This window comes from Neolamprologus brichardi, chromosome 9 (genome assembly GCF_056152115.1).
Source record: "Neolamprologus brichardi isolate AB-2024 chromosome 9, ASM5615211v1, whole genome shotgun sequence".
NCBI classification, from domain to species: Eukaryota; Metazoa; Chordata; class Actinopteri; order Cichliformes; family Cichlidae; genus Neolamprologus; species Neolamprologus brichardi.
Genome location: NC_142112.1, coordinates 20,438,364 through 20,456,461, shown reverse-complemented (window position 1 = coordinate 20,456,461; position 18,098 = coordinate 20,438,364). Strand labels below are relative to the sequence as shown.

At 41.9% G+C, this 18,098-nt stretch overlaps 2 protein-coding genes across 2 annotated transcripts; one reads left to right on the top strand and one right to left on the bottom strand.

Annotated features, from left to right (window-relative positions):
- The first annotated feature begins 23 nt into the window (after window positions 1-23).
- On the top strand, window positions 24-13,315 carry si:ch211-217a12.1 (alanine aminotransferase 2-like). The gene is made up of 12 exons (XM_006794659.3): window positions 24-146; window positions 244-432; window positions 5,227-5,316; window positions 5,884-5,992; window positions 6,168-6,301; window positions 6,690-6,933; window positions 7,136-7,215; window positions 7,425-7,561; window positions 8,056-8,230; window positions 9,932-10,087; window positions 10,173-10,285; window positions 12,825-13,315. Exons 2-12 carry the CDS (start codon window positions 286-288, stop codon window positions 12,913-12,915), a joined length of 1,476 nt encoding a protein of 491 aa, XP_006794722.2. The 5' UTR covers window positions 24-146; window positions 244-285; the 3' UTR covers window positions 12,916-13,315.
- An 80-nt stretch (window positions 13,316-13,395) lies between these two features.
- Window positions 13,396-17,161, bottom strand: pdia4 (protein disulfide isomerase family A, member 4). Its single transcript, XM_006794660.3, has 10 exons — window positions 16,836-17,161; window positions 16,415-16,574; window positions 16,031-16,236; window positions 15,809-15,947; window positions 15,516-15,721; window positions 15,248-15,406; window positions 14,953-15,104; window positions 14,550-14,706; window positions 14,199-14,432; window positions 13,396-14,086 (listed from the first exon to the last, which is right to left on the bottom strand). The coding sequence occupies exons 1-10, from the start codon at window positions 16,909-16,911 to the stop codon at window positions 13,671-13,673; spliced, it is 1,905 nt and encodes a 634-aa protein (XP_006794723.2). The 5' UTR covers window positions 16,912-17,161; the 3' UTR covers window positions 13,396-13,670.
- Between the last annotated feature and the right edge of the window lie 937 nt (window positions 17,162-18,098).

The window sequence follows — 18,098 nt, the reverse complement described above, 5'->3', positions numbered from 1 at the left end:
AAGGCGGGGCAGCACGGGGCGGACTGGGGGGGGATACAAACACCCAGGGTGCAGAGGCTCGCGTGTCAGTTGAAGCTTAAAGGAAAGGGGCTTGGAGGGAAAGTAAACACGGAAACTTTTCTGACAACATCCCCGCTGAACAACTGGTAACTGCTGATATACTTTATCTGCTCCCCGTGCAGCTAGGAGCGTCTAATTGCTGAACTTCTTATCTTTTTTTTTTCTTTCTTTTTCATCTTTCAGATAACGCTTCAGCTTCAACGGTGCGCTCGTGACATAACAAACATGTCCCAGCAGGCTGTGAACGGGGTCTCGCACCGGGGCAGGGTGCTGACTTTGGACAGCATGAACCCCAACGTTAAGCGGGTGGAGTACGCGGTCCGCGGACCCATCGTCCAGCGGGCGGTGCAGCTAGAGAAGGAGCTGAAGGAGGTAAAGTGGAGCCAAAGTTGGACAAAGCAGGAGAAAAGCGCGAACTGAGTTAAGAGTATCGCTGAGGTGGCACTCAGGAGCGAGTTGGGTTTCAAAAGAATGGTTTGTTAATTTAAAGCTATGTGCTTTAAAGTGCGGGTTCTAACGTGTTTTTTTAAGTGTTAAATCATATTTCCCGTGTTTGTTTTTTTTTTTTGTTTGTTTGTTTGTTTTAGCCAAGGGGGAGACACGGTTATGCAGTTATGTACATACCCAGCTGTTGAAACTATTAAACATCTGGAATCTAACTCTACACAGCCGTCATAGGTCCCACCTGTTGGAAATACCCCCTTTATATATAAGCCCAGAAATTATTAAGATTGCCTCATATTAGATTTTGGCACACAGTAAGTAAAAAGTGTCATTTCCCGACTCTGTTTCCTCCAGATACAGTTGCAAAATAATAATTCAGGGCAGGCTTTGTGCATGAGATGCTTGATTTTTGCTGACTGGCTCAGGGAGTGGAAGCAGGACATTCAGGGCAGGTCAGCATTCAAAGTGTTTGCATGCGCCACGATGAGCTTGTTGCCCTCTGCTCGTCTTACATTCAACAGGGCAATATTGATTTACTGTGCTTCCCTTAGGAAGGACGCGTAGGCTGAACAAGCTGTCTTTTGAAAGCTGTAACGCAACCCTCGGCTCTGCAGTTATGTCCTCTTCACGAGACACGTGATGAGCCTGCGGGGACAGCTCTGGCCTTCTTTGAGTACACTTTGCTCTCATCTTGCCAGGGGCGGCCAAAGGATCCAAAAGGATGTGTATAATACAAAGGGTTATTACGTAAGAGGAGAGGCTGCACTCTCTGTCCTCCTTTGTTTCTTTCTGGGTTTACCCACCTCCCTTCTGCACGCGGGGGAGAGGTTTCATTGAACTGAGCTGCAGCTGTGAGGCCCAGCAGCCTCAGAGGCCTTTCTGTGCAAGGAGCCTTATAACAAGCAGCCCCCCCAGTTCTGGTGAAAGGCGGCCTCACTTCTCTGGTTGTCAAATTTTTTTTCTTTGCTTATTGAAGCCAAAGCAAATCCTGCAAAAAAACTTTTCCCAGAAGTCATGACAAAGTTGACTCATCATCTATTGGTGAGCTTCCTGTCAAATCTTTTAACTGGAACACTTACTGACAACTCAGCAGACATTATGCGTGTGTGCGTCTGTGTGATAATGACCCACACATCTGGCAGAACAGTGCCCACAGTACTAATTCAGGCGTGAACCTCAGCTTCTGGCAGTTCTGCACTTCCTGTCATAATAAAAGGGTGACAATACACCAGTAGAACGGGGAAAAGGAGCCCATCTATTACTGTAAACAGTTCTTTAATTTTCTTTTACTGAAATGAACATTGAGTGCATTTCAGTAAAATTGACTTTGATAAACCACATGATTAAAGCAACATGGTTATTTTCCACTTTGCCTCAGTTATAGCTTGAATGATCCGTGTTTCCAGTTACTCTAGCACAGTTAAGCATAGAGAACCAAGAGTCCAACCTACAGCTGTTGTAAGTGAAATAACATTCACGATGACTGTCAGGCCTGTTGTCCCACAGGCTTTCTTGGCCTGGTCTGCAGGTCTGGCCTGCGTAATATTCACCTGGTGCTGACTTAGCAGGAGAAACGAAGCAGCGAGCCGGGGAACCAACTGGCTCCTATTCTACCCGGAGAACAGCAGTCTCTTTGTTGCTCGAGAATGGGGGCTAAAAAGGAAAAGCATCCCGTTACTTAGATTCCAATCAAGCTCTTATCTGACAAAATCCTAACTCAAAGCACATTCGAGAGCTTGCTCTTGATATTATTCAAGGACACAAAAATGACTAATAGGGACTTGGTTTCAAGGAAAACACTTTCAGTTGAACTTAGAGGCTGATTGCTTGCTATTTTGTCATGTAGAGCACAGTGACTCATGGCAAGAATAATGTAAACAGCAGTTTGTTTGTTGTGTGTAGTTGTTTGACCCAAAGGAGAACTTAAACTACAGGACTCGACAGTATAAGAATAAAGCTGTCCTGAGAAGCCGTAAGGTGTATATTACCACAATATAGTCCACTTATTTTGATGAATGTTAAGAAGTAAATAAGACCCAAAATGAATGTTGGGTTGAGTTTACCAGCAATTTTTGGTTTCTTTCTGTAGCTATTTAGAAATGTAGTGAAACGTAACATTATTTCATCATGATAAAAACAATGCCCAATCATTTTCATAGATTAAAATGATCCTTTTGGTTATTTTGGTTAACAGAAATCTTCTGTTTTGTCTTAATTATCTTAAAATATGGTTAATATGTTCAAACCTGATGCTTTTCACTGGTGAAAGTCCAAAATCTCTTTAAAGTGAGGTGAGGAATTACATATAGGGAAAGCTGTGTAGAACCCATCTGAGGCAGGTTTCAGAATAGACAGTGGCTGCAGTTCTGCAGAAAACAAAACAAGTTCCCAAGATTTTTTGGGAGGTGCAAGAATTGGTGCGAGCCAGCAGAATGAGAACAGCATGTCCTGAATTTCAGAACCACAAAGACAGTTTACATAAACAGGGTGCAGTAAGCTCCAGATGTACTTCTGGAACTGCTCTGTGGATTTTTTTCTTTTTATGTCCTTTGGGTTTTTTTTTTAAATTGTATTACTAGATAATAAAATGTTGTATCCTCGCCTGAAATGCTAATTAAAGGGCACTTGTGGAAGTGTTTGGTAAAGTTAAATGGCCACACAGCAGTGCACGGGTACTGTCGCTTCACGACAAGAACATTCCTGGGCTGAGCCTCCTGGTACGCTGGGGCCTTTTTGTGTACTGCATGTTCACTCTGTGCTTGCATGACTTCCTCCCATAGTCCAAACAAATGCTTCTCAGGTTAAATGGATTTCTAAATTGGCTACAGGCATCAAATGAGAATGTGTGGTTGTCTCTCTTGATGGTTTGGTGACTGGTCTAGGATGTACCCTGCCTCTTACCCACAGTTATGAAAAAGGATATACCACTGTTCCCCTTTGAGTGAAGTGTGGATGTACTATGTAGTTGTGTTTGTATCACAATGCAATACAAACTGGGGATTTGCAGTTTTCTAATTGTATTTCAGACAAACCTTCAGTGAAGGCTTAGTACAGTTTTCACTTTAGTTTTATGACTGGCCCAGGCTGTCCAAAGTAACAGAGGATATCTGTTATCACATGTCCTCCTCTAATTAGCAGCAAAGGGTGGTGCATGTTGTGATCAGTAAATAGACAAATGGGCTCCAGACCAGCGTGTGCATAATTTGGTTAGGTGAAATAGTTGACGAGGAAGGGCTCAAATAAAATGAAGGTGGACAATGAGGTGGACAGAAGCAGAAAATGGTTTGGATAAATAGAGGAATGAAATGAAGAGGATTCAAGAGTGTCTTATAATTGGATTCAGCCTGCAATTTGTGAGTGAAACCCCAACATCAACAATAGCAAATGACGTTTTTGTGTGTCTGGTAGCTCTGGCAGCAGGACTGTGCCCTTCCAGGCCAGCACTTTTGCACTGCAGCCCAAACTACAGTCTGTACCAGAGCCTTTGTAAAACAAAAACTTCTAATGGTGAGAAGATCCATGTGAGGTTTTTGAGGGGACCAAAAGCTCTATGTGAGATGAATACAAGGACTTCTGATTTGAGAGATTATCTCATCAGGCCTGGGAATGCCTCGGAATCCCCCAGGAGCAAATGGAAAGTGTTGCTGGGGGTAAGGGCCTCTAGAATATCCTTCTTGGTCTGCTGCCACCATGATCTGACTCCCGATAACCTCAAAATTTTCAAAAGAAGAGCAAACCAAATAGGGAAAATGAAAAATACAACGCTGCTTAAAAGTTAAAGGCACTGCAGCTAAAACCAGAACCAAAAGCAAACATTGCAGATGAAAAAAGAAGATAAGATTAACAATATCGAAGGACAAGGTGACTGACTTTAACTGCAGTTGTAAATTCCATGACATTAGTGTGTTCATTAATGATTACATGTATTCTTACAGCTCCTGAGACAAGTATAGCCTGTACATTTGAACCCCTGACTCTGTTAAACATTCTTGGGTGGAAGTAAACATAAAAAAAAAACAACATAATTCTTGCTTGGCTTGCTTTCTACTCTTATGGTGTCAGCAAGTACAAGCTTTTATTGCCTTAAAGGATTACATGACAATACCAGTGCTTAAAGGGCAAAGAAATGCTAGCGCTCAGGACTGGTGACTAAATGTCTGTCATGTATATGCTTGTCAGAAAGAAAACCTTCTCTTGTGATCGTGTTGAAATGGTGATCCCATTCTCATACAGACTTCATTATTTAGTAGTTTGAGGTTTTATGTGTAGTAATCAGTTATATGCTTGTAAGCTATAACCTGAGGTTGCTCAGATTAGGAGCACAGCAAAGGTGATTTGTAATGTACCCCTTGGAGTTACTTTGCAATTCTCAATCCTGCTTCCTATGAGTCTTAGTTTTAATCTCTCCCTACAAAGAGTCTCTTATGCCGGGTATGCTTCTCATCTGCTCTTCTCCAGATGTCAGTTATGATGTAATAACCATAATCATTTTAACAATGATTGATGTTGGAAGCAATCAAAAGAAGGGACGGAGAAAAAGACAGGGAAAACAGTAACATTTCTGCTTTACCTTTGCTCACTTGTTTCCTCCTCACTTACTCCTTTTTTACACGTCCAAACTTGTTTGGTGAGCATATGTTCCTAGAATTAACAATGCAAAGATTTTTTTTCCACACTTTGCTCAGTCACTGATATCAGGTACCTTTCTCTGTTGTGTTCCAGGGAGTGAAGAAACCTTTCACAGAAGTCATCAAGGCCAACATAGGTGACGCCCACGCTATGGGTCAGAAACCAATCACATTTTTCAGACAGGTTAGACCACTCTCTTGCTTAAAGCTTACAATCTGTCAATGCCTGTGTTTTTGCTAAGTAGGACGCACTCATAATTACAGAAGGAAACAAAACTGTATGACAGAAAACCCAAAACAACCCTAAAACCACATACAAAATAATGTTGAAGCAACACATTCCCGCTGAAGAAATATTTAGTGGCCAGCTCCTTGTTAGTCTTGCAATTTAGGTCATATATTATGACACTGGTGTAGCATGGTGGTGCAGTGGCTAGCACCGTCACCTCACAGCAAGAAGGTTCTCAGTTTAAACCATATGAAGCTTCCGTGTTCTCCTTGGGCCTCTGGGTTTCCCCCAGATGCCCAAAAGCCATAGATGTCTATGTCATATACACAGTATTTTCAGCACTGAGATAAAAGTACTCAAATAGAAGCTTAATTGTGGCATTTTAGTGTAACTTTCGATATTGGATTTAAAATTAAACAACATGAACAATAAATGCTTAACTTTGCAAATAATTACAGATTGAATAAGTCACAGTGGTCACACTTGTGGGACATGTAGTGATTTTTGTTCTTTTCCTCTCAGGTCTTGGCTCTCTGCTCTTATCCAGCACTGTTGGAAGATAGCAAGTTTCCTGAGGATGCCAAGCAAAGAGCACGGCGCATTCTTGAGGCCTGCGGAGGCCACAGTATAGGTCAGACAACTCCCCCTCACTACACCAACCTGTCCCAGTCCTTCAGCACCTATGTCACTAGCATCTACGTCTATTTGTCTGCTTATCAATAATTAATTTGGACAGTCTGATCTCTGTGTAAACTGGTCAACTTAATATGTTACTTGTTAAACAAAGTCCATTGTCATGTCATTAGGGGCCTACAGTGCTAGCCAGGGGATCGAGTGCATCCGTCAGGATGTGGCGCGCTACATCGAGAAAAGAGACGGTGGCATCCCCTCCAACCCCGACAATATCTACCTCTCCACTGGGGCCAGCGATGCCATTGTGGTATGTGCTGACTCACTTTGCTGCTGTACAAATGGCAACTGAGGACAGGTGCTTTAGTCAGCTTTTGTTAAATATATACTTATCTGTACTTTGTACATCTCTAATACTACTCCACCCACAGACCTTTGTCTGTCTCACTTTTATGCAACCCAATCAGGCTGCTGAATGAATAAAATACCCTAACTCCTGCACTAAAGATCCTGCAGTATGAAACTTGTTTTTCCCCAATATGTTTCTATGTAGGTGTTAAAGTTTGTCTCCCAACAAAATTGATTGTTTGTACTCTTCTTTTTAATGTACACAATCAACCCAACAGTCCATACATAGTCTCCATAATAATGCCACTCCACTCTGTTCTCCTTTTTCTCTTTACACCTTCCAATCCAAGACCATATTGAAGTTGCTGGTGTGTGGGGAGGGTCGTGACCGAACAGGAGTGATGATCTCCATCCCCCAGTACCCTCTGTACTCAGCTGCCCTGGCAGACCTGGGCGCTGTCCAGATAAATTACTACCTGGACGAAGACAACTGTTGGAGCCTGAACATCACAGAGCTCAGGAGAGCGCTCAGTGCCGCGAGGGAGCACTGCAATCCTCGTGTCCTCTGCATCATCAACCCCGGAAACCCCACTGGTACACCTCTTTGCAGTTTCTCCATGTGACATTAAGGAGCTGCTGATGTTTTAGAGTCTTGTTGTGTATGTGTGGACCAAAACCAAACCTAGTTAACAATAATATTTGATCTTGGACAGTTAACACTTCAAAGACATTTCGTTTATTCTCTCTGTCTTCACACACTTCTCCTAATTATCAAACTCTCTGCCCTGTGTGACAGGTCAGGTCCAGAGCAGGCAGTGCATCGAAGATGTGATCCGATTTGCCAAAGAGGAACATCTCTTCCTCATGGCCGATGAAGTACGTATTTAACATTCTGTTTTGTGTCAGAGTGCAAACTTTTACGCTTTAAAGATTTCTTTCAAACTTACTCCACTGCAGCAGTTGTTTCATTTACTTTGCTAATATTTTATCATATACACCAAAAGGGTGTGAGAAAAATGTCTTTGATGTTTATAAATATAATGAAGTGTTATTAATGTTAATAAAGCCATGTTTATTTTTTTTAGGTCTACCAGGATAATGTATACGCAGAGGGCTGCCAGTTTCACTCTTTTAAGAAAGTTCTGTTTGAGATGGGACCGGAGTACTCAAACACAGTGGAGATGGCTTCGTTCCACTCCACCTCCAAATGTTACATGGGAGAGTGAGTATCTCACACAGATACGGCCACACACATGCACACGCCATAAATATAAAGAAAAAAAAGTGAAAGCCAGTAAATATGAGTGGAAGCAGTAAACAAGATTAAAATACACAAAAAAAAATAATTTTGTTACATATACACAATGTAAAATTTTATATTTATTAGAATCTGGTTAAGTGAAATTGACTTGATTGCTTTTCTGTTTATACAAAGCATATTATCTTAATGATTCATTGTTTGAATAAATAAATCTTTGATTTTATACATTTCAGCTGAATTTTACTCAACATAATTACTTCACGTTTTCAGTGGGGGTTTATGGTTGAGTTTTACAGATGCTTATTAGTAATGCACCTCAACTAAAACCAATAAACAAGCATGAAAACCCCACAGGGCAGCTGAAAATGGTCCTTGGAGTTGTTAATCCTTGCTGAAGTGTACATCTCCTTCAGTTAGAGCAAACTTTACCTTTCTTGTCTCTGTTTGTTTTCTAGGTGTGGATTCCGTGGAGGATACATGGAGGTCATCAACTTGGACCCTGAAGTGAAAGCCCAACTCATAAAACTAGTGTCTGTGCGTCTGTGTCCACCAGTCCCCGGACAGGCCCTACTGGATCTCGTGGTGAACCCCCCACAGCCTGATGAGCCCTCTTATGCCACTTTTATGAAGGTCTGAGTGTATGCAAACAGAATTAACTAGTGCAAACATCGCCTCACCTAATCTACACACAAAAGCTGTGTTAGGTTTGATAAAGTTCTCAGGTGGCACTCAGTCAGATCAGGTTTTGAAATTTGAACATACAATCAGAGCTGTTTTGTTTCACATCTTCTGGATTTCTAAACTGACTACTCATTGTGGTCTGGTCTTTATTAAGTCTTAATTATAGATGACCACAATCTGACTAAACAAGTATGCAAACTGGTAACTCCCACAGATGTTCTCTTTAGCTGTTTGTGAGACTTACACAATGATGAGAAAGGTTTTTGAATCATTCCTTAAAAAACACTCCTGTTATTTCATCAGTATTTGTGGTGTGTGAGCTGCCCTATTCTGGTTACTTCGCCTCAGCTGCTCCATCTTTTTCAATTATTTTCCATTGTTGTTGATTTACTTATGTTGGACTTTTGGTTACTGTCTGACTGTACTGACTAATGCCCCGAGAGGCGCCTGTAAAAAATTTTTATTGTTTCATCAATGAGTCCAAGGGATTCATGTTCTGAGATAGCAAAGTGTCCTGTAACCATTCTGCTCCATGCTTCATGATCCAGAGTTAAGATGGACTTTTGGTGTTAGTGTGAAGTGTTTGCTGTCTAAAAGTTTTATAGAACATTAATATTATATTTTGAAAACTCATTATTTTTGAAAAGCAGTAGTTTCTTTCATGTTGTCCATTGACATTTTATTTAGTCTGTTTTCTTTTAGCAAGGTGCAGAAATTGCTTCATACCTTTTTTTGAGTTACACTTGGTTATGTTTTTGCCCATTTCAAGACTGCACTCTGTGCTCTTGGCGTGATCTTTCAGTACCCTTTTCTGGGAGATTAGCAGCAGTCTTGAATTACCTTCCTTGTATGCAGTTCGTAAAAATATAAAGTGAACATTACACCCAGGTATTTGCGAAGGCTTTTGTAACCGTTTTCTAACTTTCGGAGATCTGTAATGCTTTAAACCTTGTTGTAATCAAGGTTCGGTTCACACTGGTCTTTCTTGGGCACAGACTTTCACAACCAAACTTTGAGTTGCTTTATTTGCTGGGAAGGCCTCTACTGCAACTCACACTTCCAATCTAACCTCCTTACTTGGTACACCTGACTCCGAGTAGCTTTTAGAGAAGTCAATGTCACAGAGGTTCTCTTAGGTTGGTTTTTCCAGCCTGCTTTGTGAGTAATTAACTCGATGTGTTCAGTGAGGACTTGAAAGACAGCTTGATCATCATTGATGTGCTCATAGCTAGTGCAAACCTTCAGTTGTCTTTGTTGTTGCAGTGTGTAGCTGCGAGTTTTAGCTGTGGGAAAGTCTGATCTTCAATTATTGTGTAATGAATGGATGGCTACATACAGGTATGCCACCATTGGCCACAATGGGGCTGGTAAACAAATGATTGTTTGTGTTAGATTCAAAGCCTACGTCCTGAATTACACATTGAAACCAGATATACATGTTTTTGTATACTCAGTATCTTTCCTTACTATTTTATGCAGAATACAAAATAATCACAGTTGGTACTTCACCAAAACCTGGCAAATGAACGCCAAAGTTAAAACAGTACATAGTATCATGTGAACATGGGCTGACATAGTAGCATTGTATTTTATTTTAAACGGCTTTCACTCATATAATGCTGACAGTTTTACCTTTTGTTTTCCCTCCAGGAGCGGACGGCAGTGCTATCAGCTCTGGCAGAGAAGGCCCGGCTAACAGAGCAGATCTTCAACACAGTGCCTGGTATCACCTGTAACCCAGTCCAGGGAGCCATGTACACCTTCCCTCGTGTCACTCTACCTCAGAAGGCCATTGACAAAGCCAAGGTCTGCTCGATACACCCACTGCATCCCTTGAGTTACTCTTGTGTGCAGACAATTTTGCTCATAAATAAGGTGTGTTTGTCTGCAGGAGTTGGGCCTGGTTCCAGACATGTTCTATTGTATGAGGCTGTTAGATGAGGAGGGAATCTGCCTGGTACCAGGAAGTGGCTTTGGTCAGAGAGAGGGAACCTACCACTTCAGGTCAGTATGGCTAAATTCACATGCTGAGTATGTTCAAATAGTTTTTGCTTAGAAAGATTTCAAAGTGAGAGAAGTGACCTGGAAGTATATGGATGGAAGAGCTGTTGGAATTCTCTGAGTAAAAGAGCTCCAGTGTTTCCTTTATTATCTTCTGTAGCACAAAATACTGATATATTATGAAAAACACAAGCCTGTTAAATCCACAGTTGAACTACTAAATCTCCTTCTTGTCAATTTGTTGCCCTGCATAAAAAATGTAGATTTGTGTAAGCTCTCTAAATCTAACTTGTGAGCAATAATAATTAAAGTGTGTCTGTATGATTTACGTTCATTTCTGGGGTGGGGGGGTCTTTTGAATGATCATGAATTAATAAAAAAATATGGGATAAGAGCTAGATGGTGGGAAGTTTCAGTCATAGAAATCCTGAAAAAAGGAGTTGGAGAGGAGTTCTTTACACTCTGCAGCAGTAAAACTTAAAAAAAAAAAAAAATAATACACTTTATTTATTTATTTAGATTTATTTCATTGTTTGGCTATGAGGGACATTTACTAAGCCAGGCAAATTAGCTTGATGCCGCAATCACAGGATCATCTACTAACGGTGTACTAATTTACATACACAGCCAGTTCATTTCAATAATAACCAGCATTGTGCCCAGAGCAGAGCAGATTTGTGGCTCAAAAGCCAGCAGACCCAGTGAAGGAGGGAGTCGGACCAAAATAACACAGTGTAAACGCAGGCCTTAAGTATGTGTTTCTTTGTGAAAACAGCAATGTAGTTCAAGCAGAGGCTGAAAAGGAATCAGTGGTTTTCATGAAAGGACAAAGTCTCTGATACAAATTCCCAGGCTCTGTGTGAGGTCCCATCGGCTGAGACTGAGGTGGTGTGCAGGGTTTATCCAGAGAAGCTCTGCGTTATTTCAAACCTTTCCACTGTATAAGCTAGGGGTGAGGGGGGGAAATTGATGCAGCGGTGATATTTTGTGTGGCAATATTGTATCAATACAGGGACACCAGATACTGATATTTTATTAGATAACTTAAAGTACTCTCAGAATACTGACCCTATATCTTTGTTTTTCTAAAAAATCCCAACCTTTGTAATGAAGTAGTAATTTTCATCAGTTCTCATTTATATGACCTAACTAAATCGGTGGGGTAAAAACGTGTGGATTGGTTTAAACCCTACAGCACCCAGTGTGACGTTAGTCTAGTTTGATTCGGTTGTGGTTTAATGCGGTTTGATTCTCTACGCACTTATCAAATTTCTTATCAATTTTACACCTTTCCTTGATGTCATGACATTTTTTCATCAAGGTCAAGGTAAAGGGATTAGGAGGTAATTTTTGTACTAGTCAAACTTAACTACCGCCCCCTGCTGTCCACATTCAGAGTTGAAACTTTTCAGGTGTAAAATAAAACAAAAGGACATTTCACTTTGCATTCATTTTTAAGTCATATTGATATATATTCACCAACAAGAGAGAATGAGACATGAGACCACTTATATCTGTTTATTCTGATGTTGCATTACATTTCTTTCTGTGCCAGTATTTCCATCTTGTTTGCATATGTGCTCTCACTAACACCCTCTGCTAATCCCCAAATCCATTTCCACTCAATCACAAGTTCTCTTGTGACATGAACAGTTTTCTTTAAATATGAACTTTTCAACTCTCCTACTGCCCTGCATTAACATTATGCTGAATATTCTGAATCTAAATACACCTAAGTTTGGGTTTTATTAGTCCTTTGCCCTGCTGCTCTTCTATTTGTCTCCCTTCCATCCTGAAGTTTGAGAAGTTAAACTTCTCTGTCTTACAAATACAAACACACACACACACTTCATGACTTCAGGAGAGTTTGTGATCCTGTTCACTTTGTGGCTCACTTATGGGTGCGGTGACACGTTTCTCATAAGCTTATCACTCATCTGTGAATTTCAGTTGTGCTGCACAGAGGCAGCTGGCACTCTGAAACTCAATCCGAACCTGCTCAGTCAGTTCATAATGTAAACATTTTGATTTAACTATGGAGAAAGTTTTACCTTGCTAATTTATGGCTCAGTGGTGACACCTTGTGTCAGTTTACAGTCACACAGGTTTAAGTCTAAGCAAAGTGTGAATTTATATGAAAACAAAGTAGTCAAAATAAAATAATGTAGTTTGTAAAACATGTTGAAAAAAAGCGTAATTCATTGCAGTTTTTACCTCTCAGCTGTATGAAGCTGATGAGGTGTTATCCTCACCCTGCCACAGGCAGGGCAGGCAGCGTGGACACCCAGGTTTGTGAACATGATAACTCAAGATGAACGTGAACTAGGATTTTCAAATGCATACTACACCTGCACCTCTACTAGGAGGCTGAGGGGTAGCACTGGTGGCCAACAATTAAACATTCTCCTTGATCCAAAAAGCTGTGTTGGATGAAGCCTGATTGTTTGCACCGTCCTTCTATTACGTAAATCTGATTTCCAGTTTTACAGCACCTCTACCGATACCTTTATCATTAATCTGAACCCACCTTTTCTCCGTGCAGAATGACCATCCTGCCGCCAACTGAGAAGCTGAAGGTGGTACTTCAGAAGATCCAGGAGTTCCAGTTGCGCTTCACACAAGAGTTTTCTTAATGGTCCCACATCTCAAGAACCAACTGCTCAGTGCCAGTATCATTAAGTACCTTTATGTGACTGAGGCGGAAGCCCCGTTCATGTTCGTACAGCACATGAAGATGATGTCAATAAGTTTCACTACATGATGCACTTTCTTAAAGTATTGCCCTGCCGGTTTTTAATGTTCAAACTGATGATAGTACTGATTGTCTCTTCAGTTTCTTACTCTGCTGGTGCATCCCTCTCCTGCCAATTCATTTTAAGGGATTACTTGATTAACTAACAGTTGTTTTATGCCCCTGCCACGTTGAGGCGTACTCTCTGGGCTGTTCACATGTCTCAGAATGTAGCCAATTGTATCAGTAATTGTTTTAATTGTTCTTAAATGTAATTAAAACCAAACACTTGTTTTCTGAAACTGCGTGCAGTGCCTGTTCCTATATTTGCAACACATTCTTTGGCATGACTTGTATCCATTAAACAAACACAAAGAGCCACTTCTCAGCACTGGCCTGCAAATGTGCCAGCATTTTCAATTTTATTTAAAAAGGATTAATCTTGAACAGTGCTTACATGCTTTCAGAAACAAGAAACCTGAATCTTGGAATGAACACAAACTAAAAGGATGATTGAAAAGTAACCATGGCAGCAAATCAGTAACACCATTTTTGTTTAATTACTGCATTCCCTTCACCTTCCCAGAGGTTTTGTCAGCATCCTCTGAAACTCTGCACAAGCACGGTAAGAGTTCTTTGCTGCTTCTCCGAGGAAGTTCAAAGTTCGTCTCTCTTCTGTGATAGCTTTGTGGCGTGCTCCTCCAAGAACTTACTGAACCCTTCTACTGTTCTGTCTCCACCTTCGAATTTGATGGGGCTCTGCTTCTTGTTGCTTGGGGCGAAATATATCGTGGGGAAGCCTTCCACTTTGTAGCTGTCGTTGGGTACGTCGTTGGCTGTGGCGTCCATCTTGGCAATCACCAGGTTTTTCTCACCCTTGTACTTTTTGCCCAGAGCCAAATAATCAGGCTCTAATTTCTTGCAGTGGCCGCACCAGGGGGCGTAAAACTCGATCAGGACGTCCTTCTGGGTATCCATGACGATATCGTCAAAAGTTTTTCCTACAACCACCTTAACAGGTCCTTTGTTGTTCTTTGGCACCGGCTGGGACTTGATGATGGGTTTAAGCTTTCCTGTGGACAAAATTTAGAGTTTTAGTGAAATTTACACATCTGTCAATACAAACTCTAAATGAACAAGTTAAGTCCTTCATGCAAAAAACCCACACAGATTTTTAGCACTTGCCTTTCTTAAAAGCCACGACAAAATCTCTCAGCACTTCTGAGTCAAACTCCTCGGGCTCCATCGCATATTTTTTGCCTCCATCTGCCAGAATTCCCACATTCACTTCCTCTCCGCTCTCACTCAGGCCCAGGCCCTTCAGCTCTTCCGCATAATCCTCCTCATCAGCGATAGCAAATGTATACTCTGGGAAGTCTTTGGCTACATCGAGCACCTTGCCCCTCCAGAACTGTGTAGCTGAAAGTGAAAGGAGACAAGGCGTATGTGTTACAGCACAGAACTCCTCCCGCATGAATGTTGCTGCTATTCACAGTAGTTGCAAGTGTAAGCAGATGACTCCTCCACCCTACTCACCTTTTCTGTAGTCAAAGCTGAAGTCAACGCCATAATACACAACCACCAGGGGTCTTTTCGTGTAGCGTTTAGCATCGTTGCTTGGTTTTCTGTGTCCCACAAGAGGAATTACATGTTTTTTGAAGAACTCTTGCACGTCAGACACCACCGTCGAGTCCTGTGTTATGAAGAAGAACGTGTTGATGTCAAATGTTTTTCCCCCCCCCAACGCACCACTGCTGAAATTTGCAGATCAGAGTAATGCAACAATCAAAACGATAGCTGCTGCTAGGCGATGCAGTGCATTTATGCACCAACGGTGACTGAACGAAAGCACAGCCATTTGCAATGCTGATGAGTTTCATACACATTGAAACAAAATTCAAATCAGTCACAACAATCTGTTGGAAGTAAAAGACTCCACCTTGACTGAAAACGTGTGAGACGATGGCTCGTGCTTGGAGCGGAATTTTTCAGGCTGGACAATAACGACGTGACCGGGAGAAACTTTGAGCAGTTTGGCCACTTCGGCACTGAAGGAGTGACGGAAAGTGAAGTCCTCCCTTAGCGAGTTACCTGCAAGCCAAACAGCAGTGAATACAGTTAATACATATGCAAATCCCAAAGAACTCCAGAGAACTGAAGATGAGTGATATCAAAACCCAGAGGCGAGGGGAAAAAACAAAAAAACGGTACGCTATTTTTATGGAATTACTTACAAGCTTCAATGTAGATGTCATAGGCTGCATCCTGCTCGCTGGAAAACACTCCGACTATGACAGCATCATCACCATCTTTGATGAGCTCCTGGATCTGTTTCGCTGCCTGTACCTGCTTGGAGGGCGGCCCAGCCTGCTCACTCATATAGTCAACAATCCCTGTGGAGAAGGTGGAAGACATGGATCAGCTTTGTTAGAGGATGAAAAGAAGCCAAATGTACATGCTGTGCCGAACAGCAGTATACATACGACACATTTTGTGACCTACCATTTCTTTCTCTGGGTCCGTTGTATTCAAACACCTTGCCCTTCCTGAAGATCTTCAGAGTGGGATAGCCGGTGACCCCGAAGCGTGAGGCGAGCTCGCTTTCCTCTGTGGCGTCCACCTTGGCCAGAGGGATGGGAGGAGTGCGCTGGCTCAGTTCCTTGGCCGCCTTCTCATACTCTGGAGCCAGACGCTTACAGTGTCCACACCTGGAGGTGATAATTAGTTTATTACTCCCCCCCTCAGAGACCATCTACAGTTTATGGCATCTAACCAGTACTTCATAACCGACTCACCATGGGGCGTAGAACTCCACCAGGATGATGTCTGCGTTATTTACAGTGTCATCAAAGTTGTCCTTGGTCAGCACCAGTGTGGCTTCAGGAGGGGGCTTCCAATCTGGTTGAGCCACCTCTTTAACACGCTCCACAATGGCTGCAGGAAACTGATAAAATTAGCCATGCCGGTGCTTCATTTGTTTAACAAAATGATGCTCAGACTGGACGAACCACTCTTACCCTTCTCTGTCCGCTCTCCGTCATAGTCCACAGGCTCCCCGTTTTTAAGGATCTTTATGGTGGGATACCCAGACACATCGAACCTGCTCCCCAGACCACTGGCCACTGTCGCATCCACTTTGGCTACAGGTATAGGAGGGTCATTCTCCTTGAGCGTCTGGGCAATTTTTTCATATTCTGGGGCAAACTGCTTGCAGTGACCACACCTAAAGTATACCAAAAACAAAGGGATACAGATAATGCAACAGGATGTAGACAGGAAGAGGCACGCTGTAAAGTTTGCATGGCTCATTGGTTACAGTTTGAAAACAATCAGAGCTTCTTCTGTTTCTCCAACTCACTCAGACTCATAAGGATTTAAGTAGTTTGGCACATCCAACTTACCATGGAGCGTAAAACTCCACCAAGACCGTGTCTTTGCCCTCTATGAAGGTGTCGAAGTTGTTGTCGGTGAGCACCAGCACCCCGTTCTCTTCTTTCACCTCTGTATCGTCGTCTTCATCATCCTCTTCATCGTCACTGTCCTCTTCGCTTTCTGCAACATCTAAACACCAAATAAGCAAGCAAACAGAGCACACACTGATTTCAGTCCGTGTCAGATCCACCACAGCCTGGATTCATTTCTTGCGTGCATTCAGTGAAGACCCTAAAGTGCATTTATTCAAGTGTGTTGACATTAGCGGTCCTGTTAGCTGGCAAGCTAACACAACTACACTAATTAGCTTGTTAATTTTAACACAATAAACCGACCTTCTTACTTCAATAAATAGTTCAGCTGCAGGGTTGTACAAATGCCCACACTCACCCTCTTCACATCTGCTGACAGTCGCGAAATGTGCAACGCCAAGCAGCACAATTAGCAGCAGAGCAAGCTTCTTCATTGTGTCCACAGATGATACGGCCCCGCGTCAACCGTTGTTGCTGCTCGCTCACGAGTAGCCGGCTAATTAACTTAGCTAATAAAAAAGGCTGATGAATGTCATCAAAAACACTGCGGGCTGCACAGACCAGCCGCCCGGATCAATACTGATGTGTGGCCCCACCAACCTTTAGTATACCTTTCATACAAACCAGCCCTTCAGAAAGCACACAGTTCACCACCCCCTCCTCCTCCCCTGTACTGGAACTTGTCTGACTTGCCACGTCGCGATTGGACGCCATCATCGACTGTCCTCCAATCACACGTCGCCACTCAATTCCTGATGCTGAAACGTTGACAGATACTATTGGATGCTTTTGTTTACTGTTTTCTGGCTCACGGCAAAGTTTTTCAAAGCGTTTGTTTGTTTAGTTTCACAATTTTAAAAGTATTTTTTATGTTTTATATGCGTGTTAACAGTACTTTAAATATATATGGTACACAAATATTTAATAGTCACTGCACTGGACTATTTTTAGCCTGATGTTTAGAGGATTTAGGGAGGAAATTATTCATTAAACAGGACGAGAAGACCTGGTGATCTGTCTTTACATGTTTACAGCTTCCTGTGTTGAAGACAACAGAAACCCATAAGGGTCATTTTCATATCTTACTGTTCCAACTCCACTTCTTTTTCTTTCGACAGTTCCCTTTATGGGATGCCACAGCAGTTAATCTACCTCCATGCATCTCACCCTCCCCTGTCACACCTGCATGGCCTCCTTCCTTACTTCCATAAATGTTCCAAATGTCCATACCAAATATCAACACTGCTGAAATCTGGTATTTATACTGGAGTGATATTAAGTCAACAGCATTGACACTTTGTTTCTGTCCTCTGAGTTCAGTATGTAACCCAATGAATTGTTATTGTTGGTTTGTTTTTGTTTTAGAAATGAACAAGTATACCTTAAAGATGCACTATGAAAAATGTCTGAACATTTTTGTGTTGCTTGTCTTGTCTATTTTATTCAGTCTGTATACACATTTAAAAACCCCATTCCAGGTCTCCAAAAAAAAATACATAAAATGCTAAAAGGTGTGTCTTGTTGTTTGGGATTTTGCTGTTAAAATATGTTAAGAATTTGCAAATTGATATTCATTTATCACATAAATTGTGGCACACTGCTCTTTCCTGCATACACTGCT

Excerpts from the sequence above, each read along its gene's own strand:
- si:ch211-217a12.1 (XM_006794659.3), top strand. The coding sequence starts at position 286 with ATGTCCCAGCAGGCTGTGAACGGGGTCTCGCACCGGGGCAGGGTGCTG. Across the intron at positions 433-5,226 it reads TAGAGAAGGAGCTGAAGGAG|GGAGTGAAGAAACCTTTCAC; the intron begins GTAAAGTGGAGC and ends GTTGTGTTCCAG. Across the intron at positions 5,993-6,167 it reads CTGCGGAGGCCACAGTATAG|GGGCCTACAGTGCTAGCCAG; the intron begins GTCAGACAACTC and ends TCATGTCATTAG.
- pdia4 (XM_006794660.3), bottom strand. The coding sequence starts at position 16,911 with ATGAAGAAGCTTGCTCTGCTGCTAATTGTGCTGCTTGGCGTTGCACAT. Across the intron at positions 15,948-16,030 it reads CGGAGAGCGGACAGAGAAGG|CCATTGTGGAGCGTGTTAAA; the intron begins GTAAGAGTGGTT and ends AGTTTCCTGCAG. Across the intron at positions 14,087-14,198 it reads TGTCGTGGCTTTTAAGAAAG|GAAAGCTTAAACCCATCATC; the intron begins GCAAGTGCTAAA and ends TTTTGTCCACAG.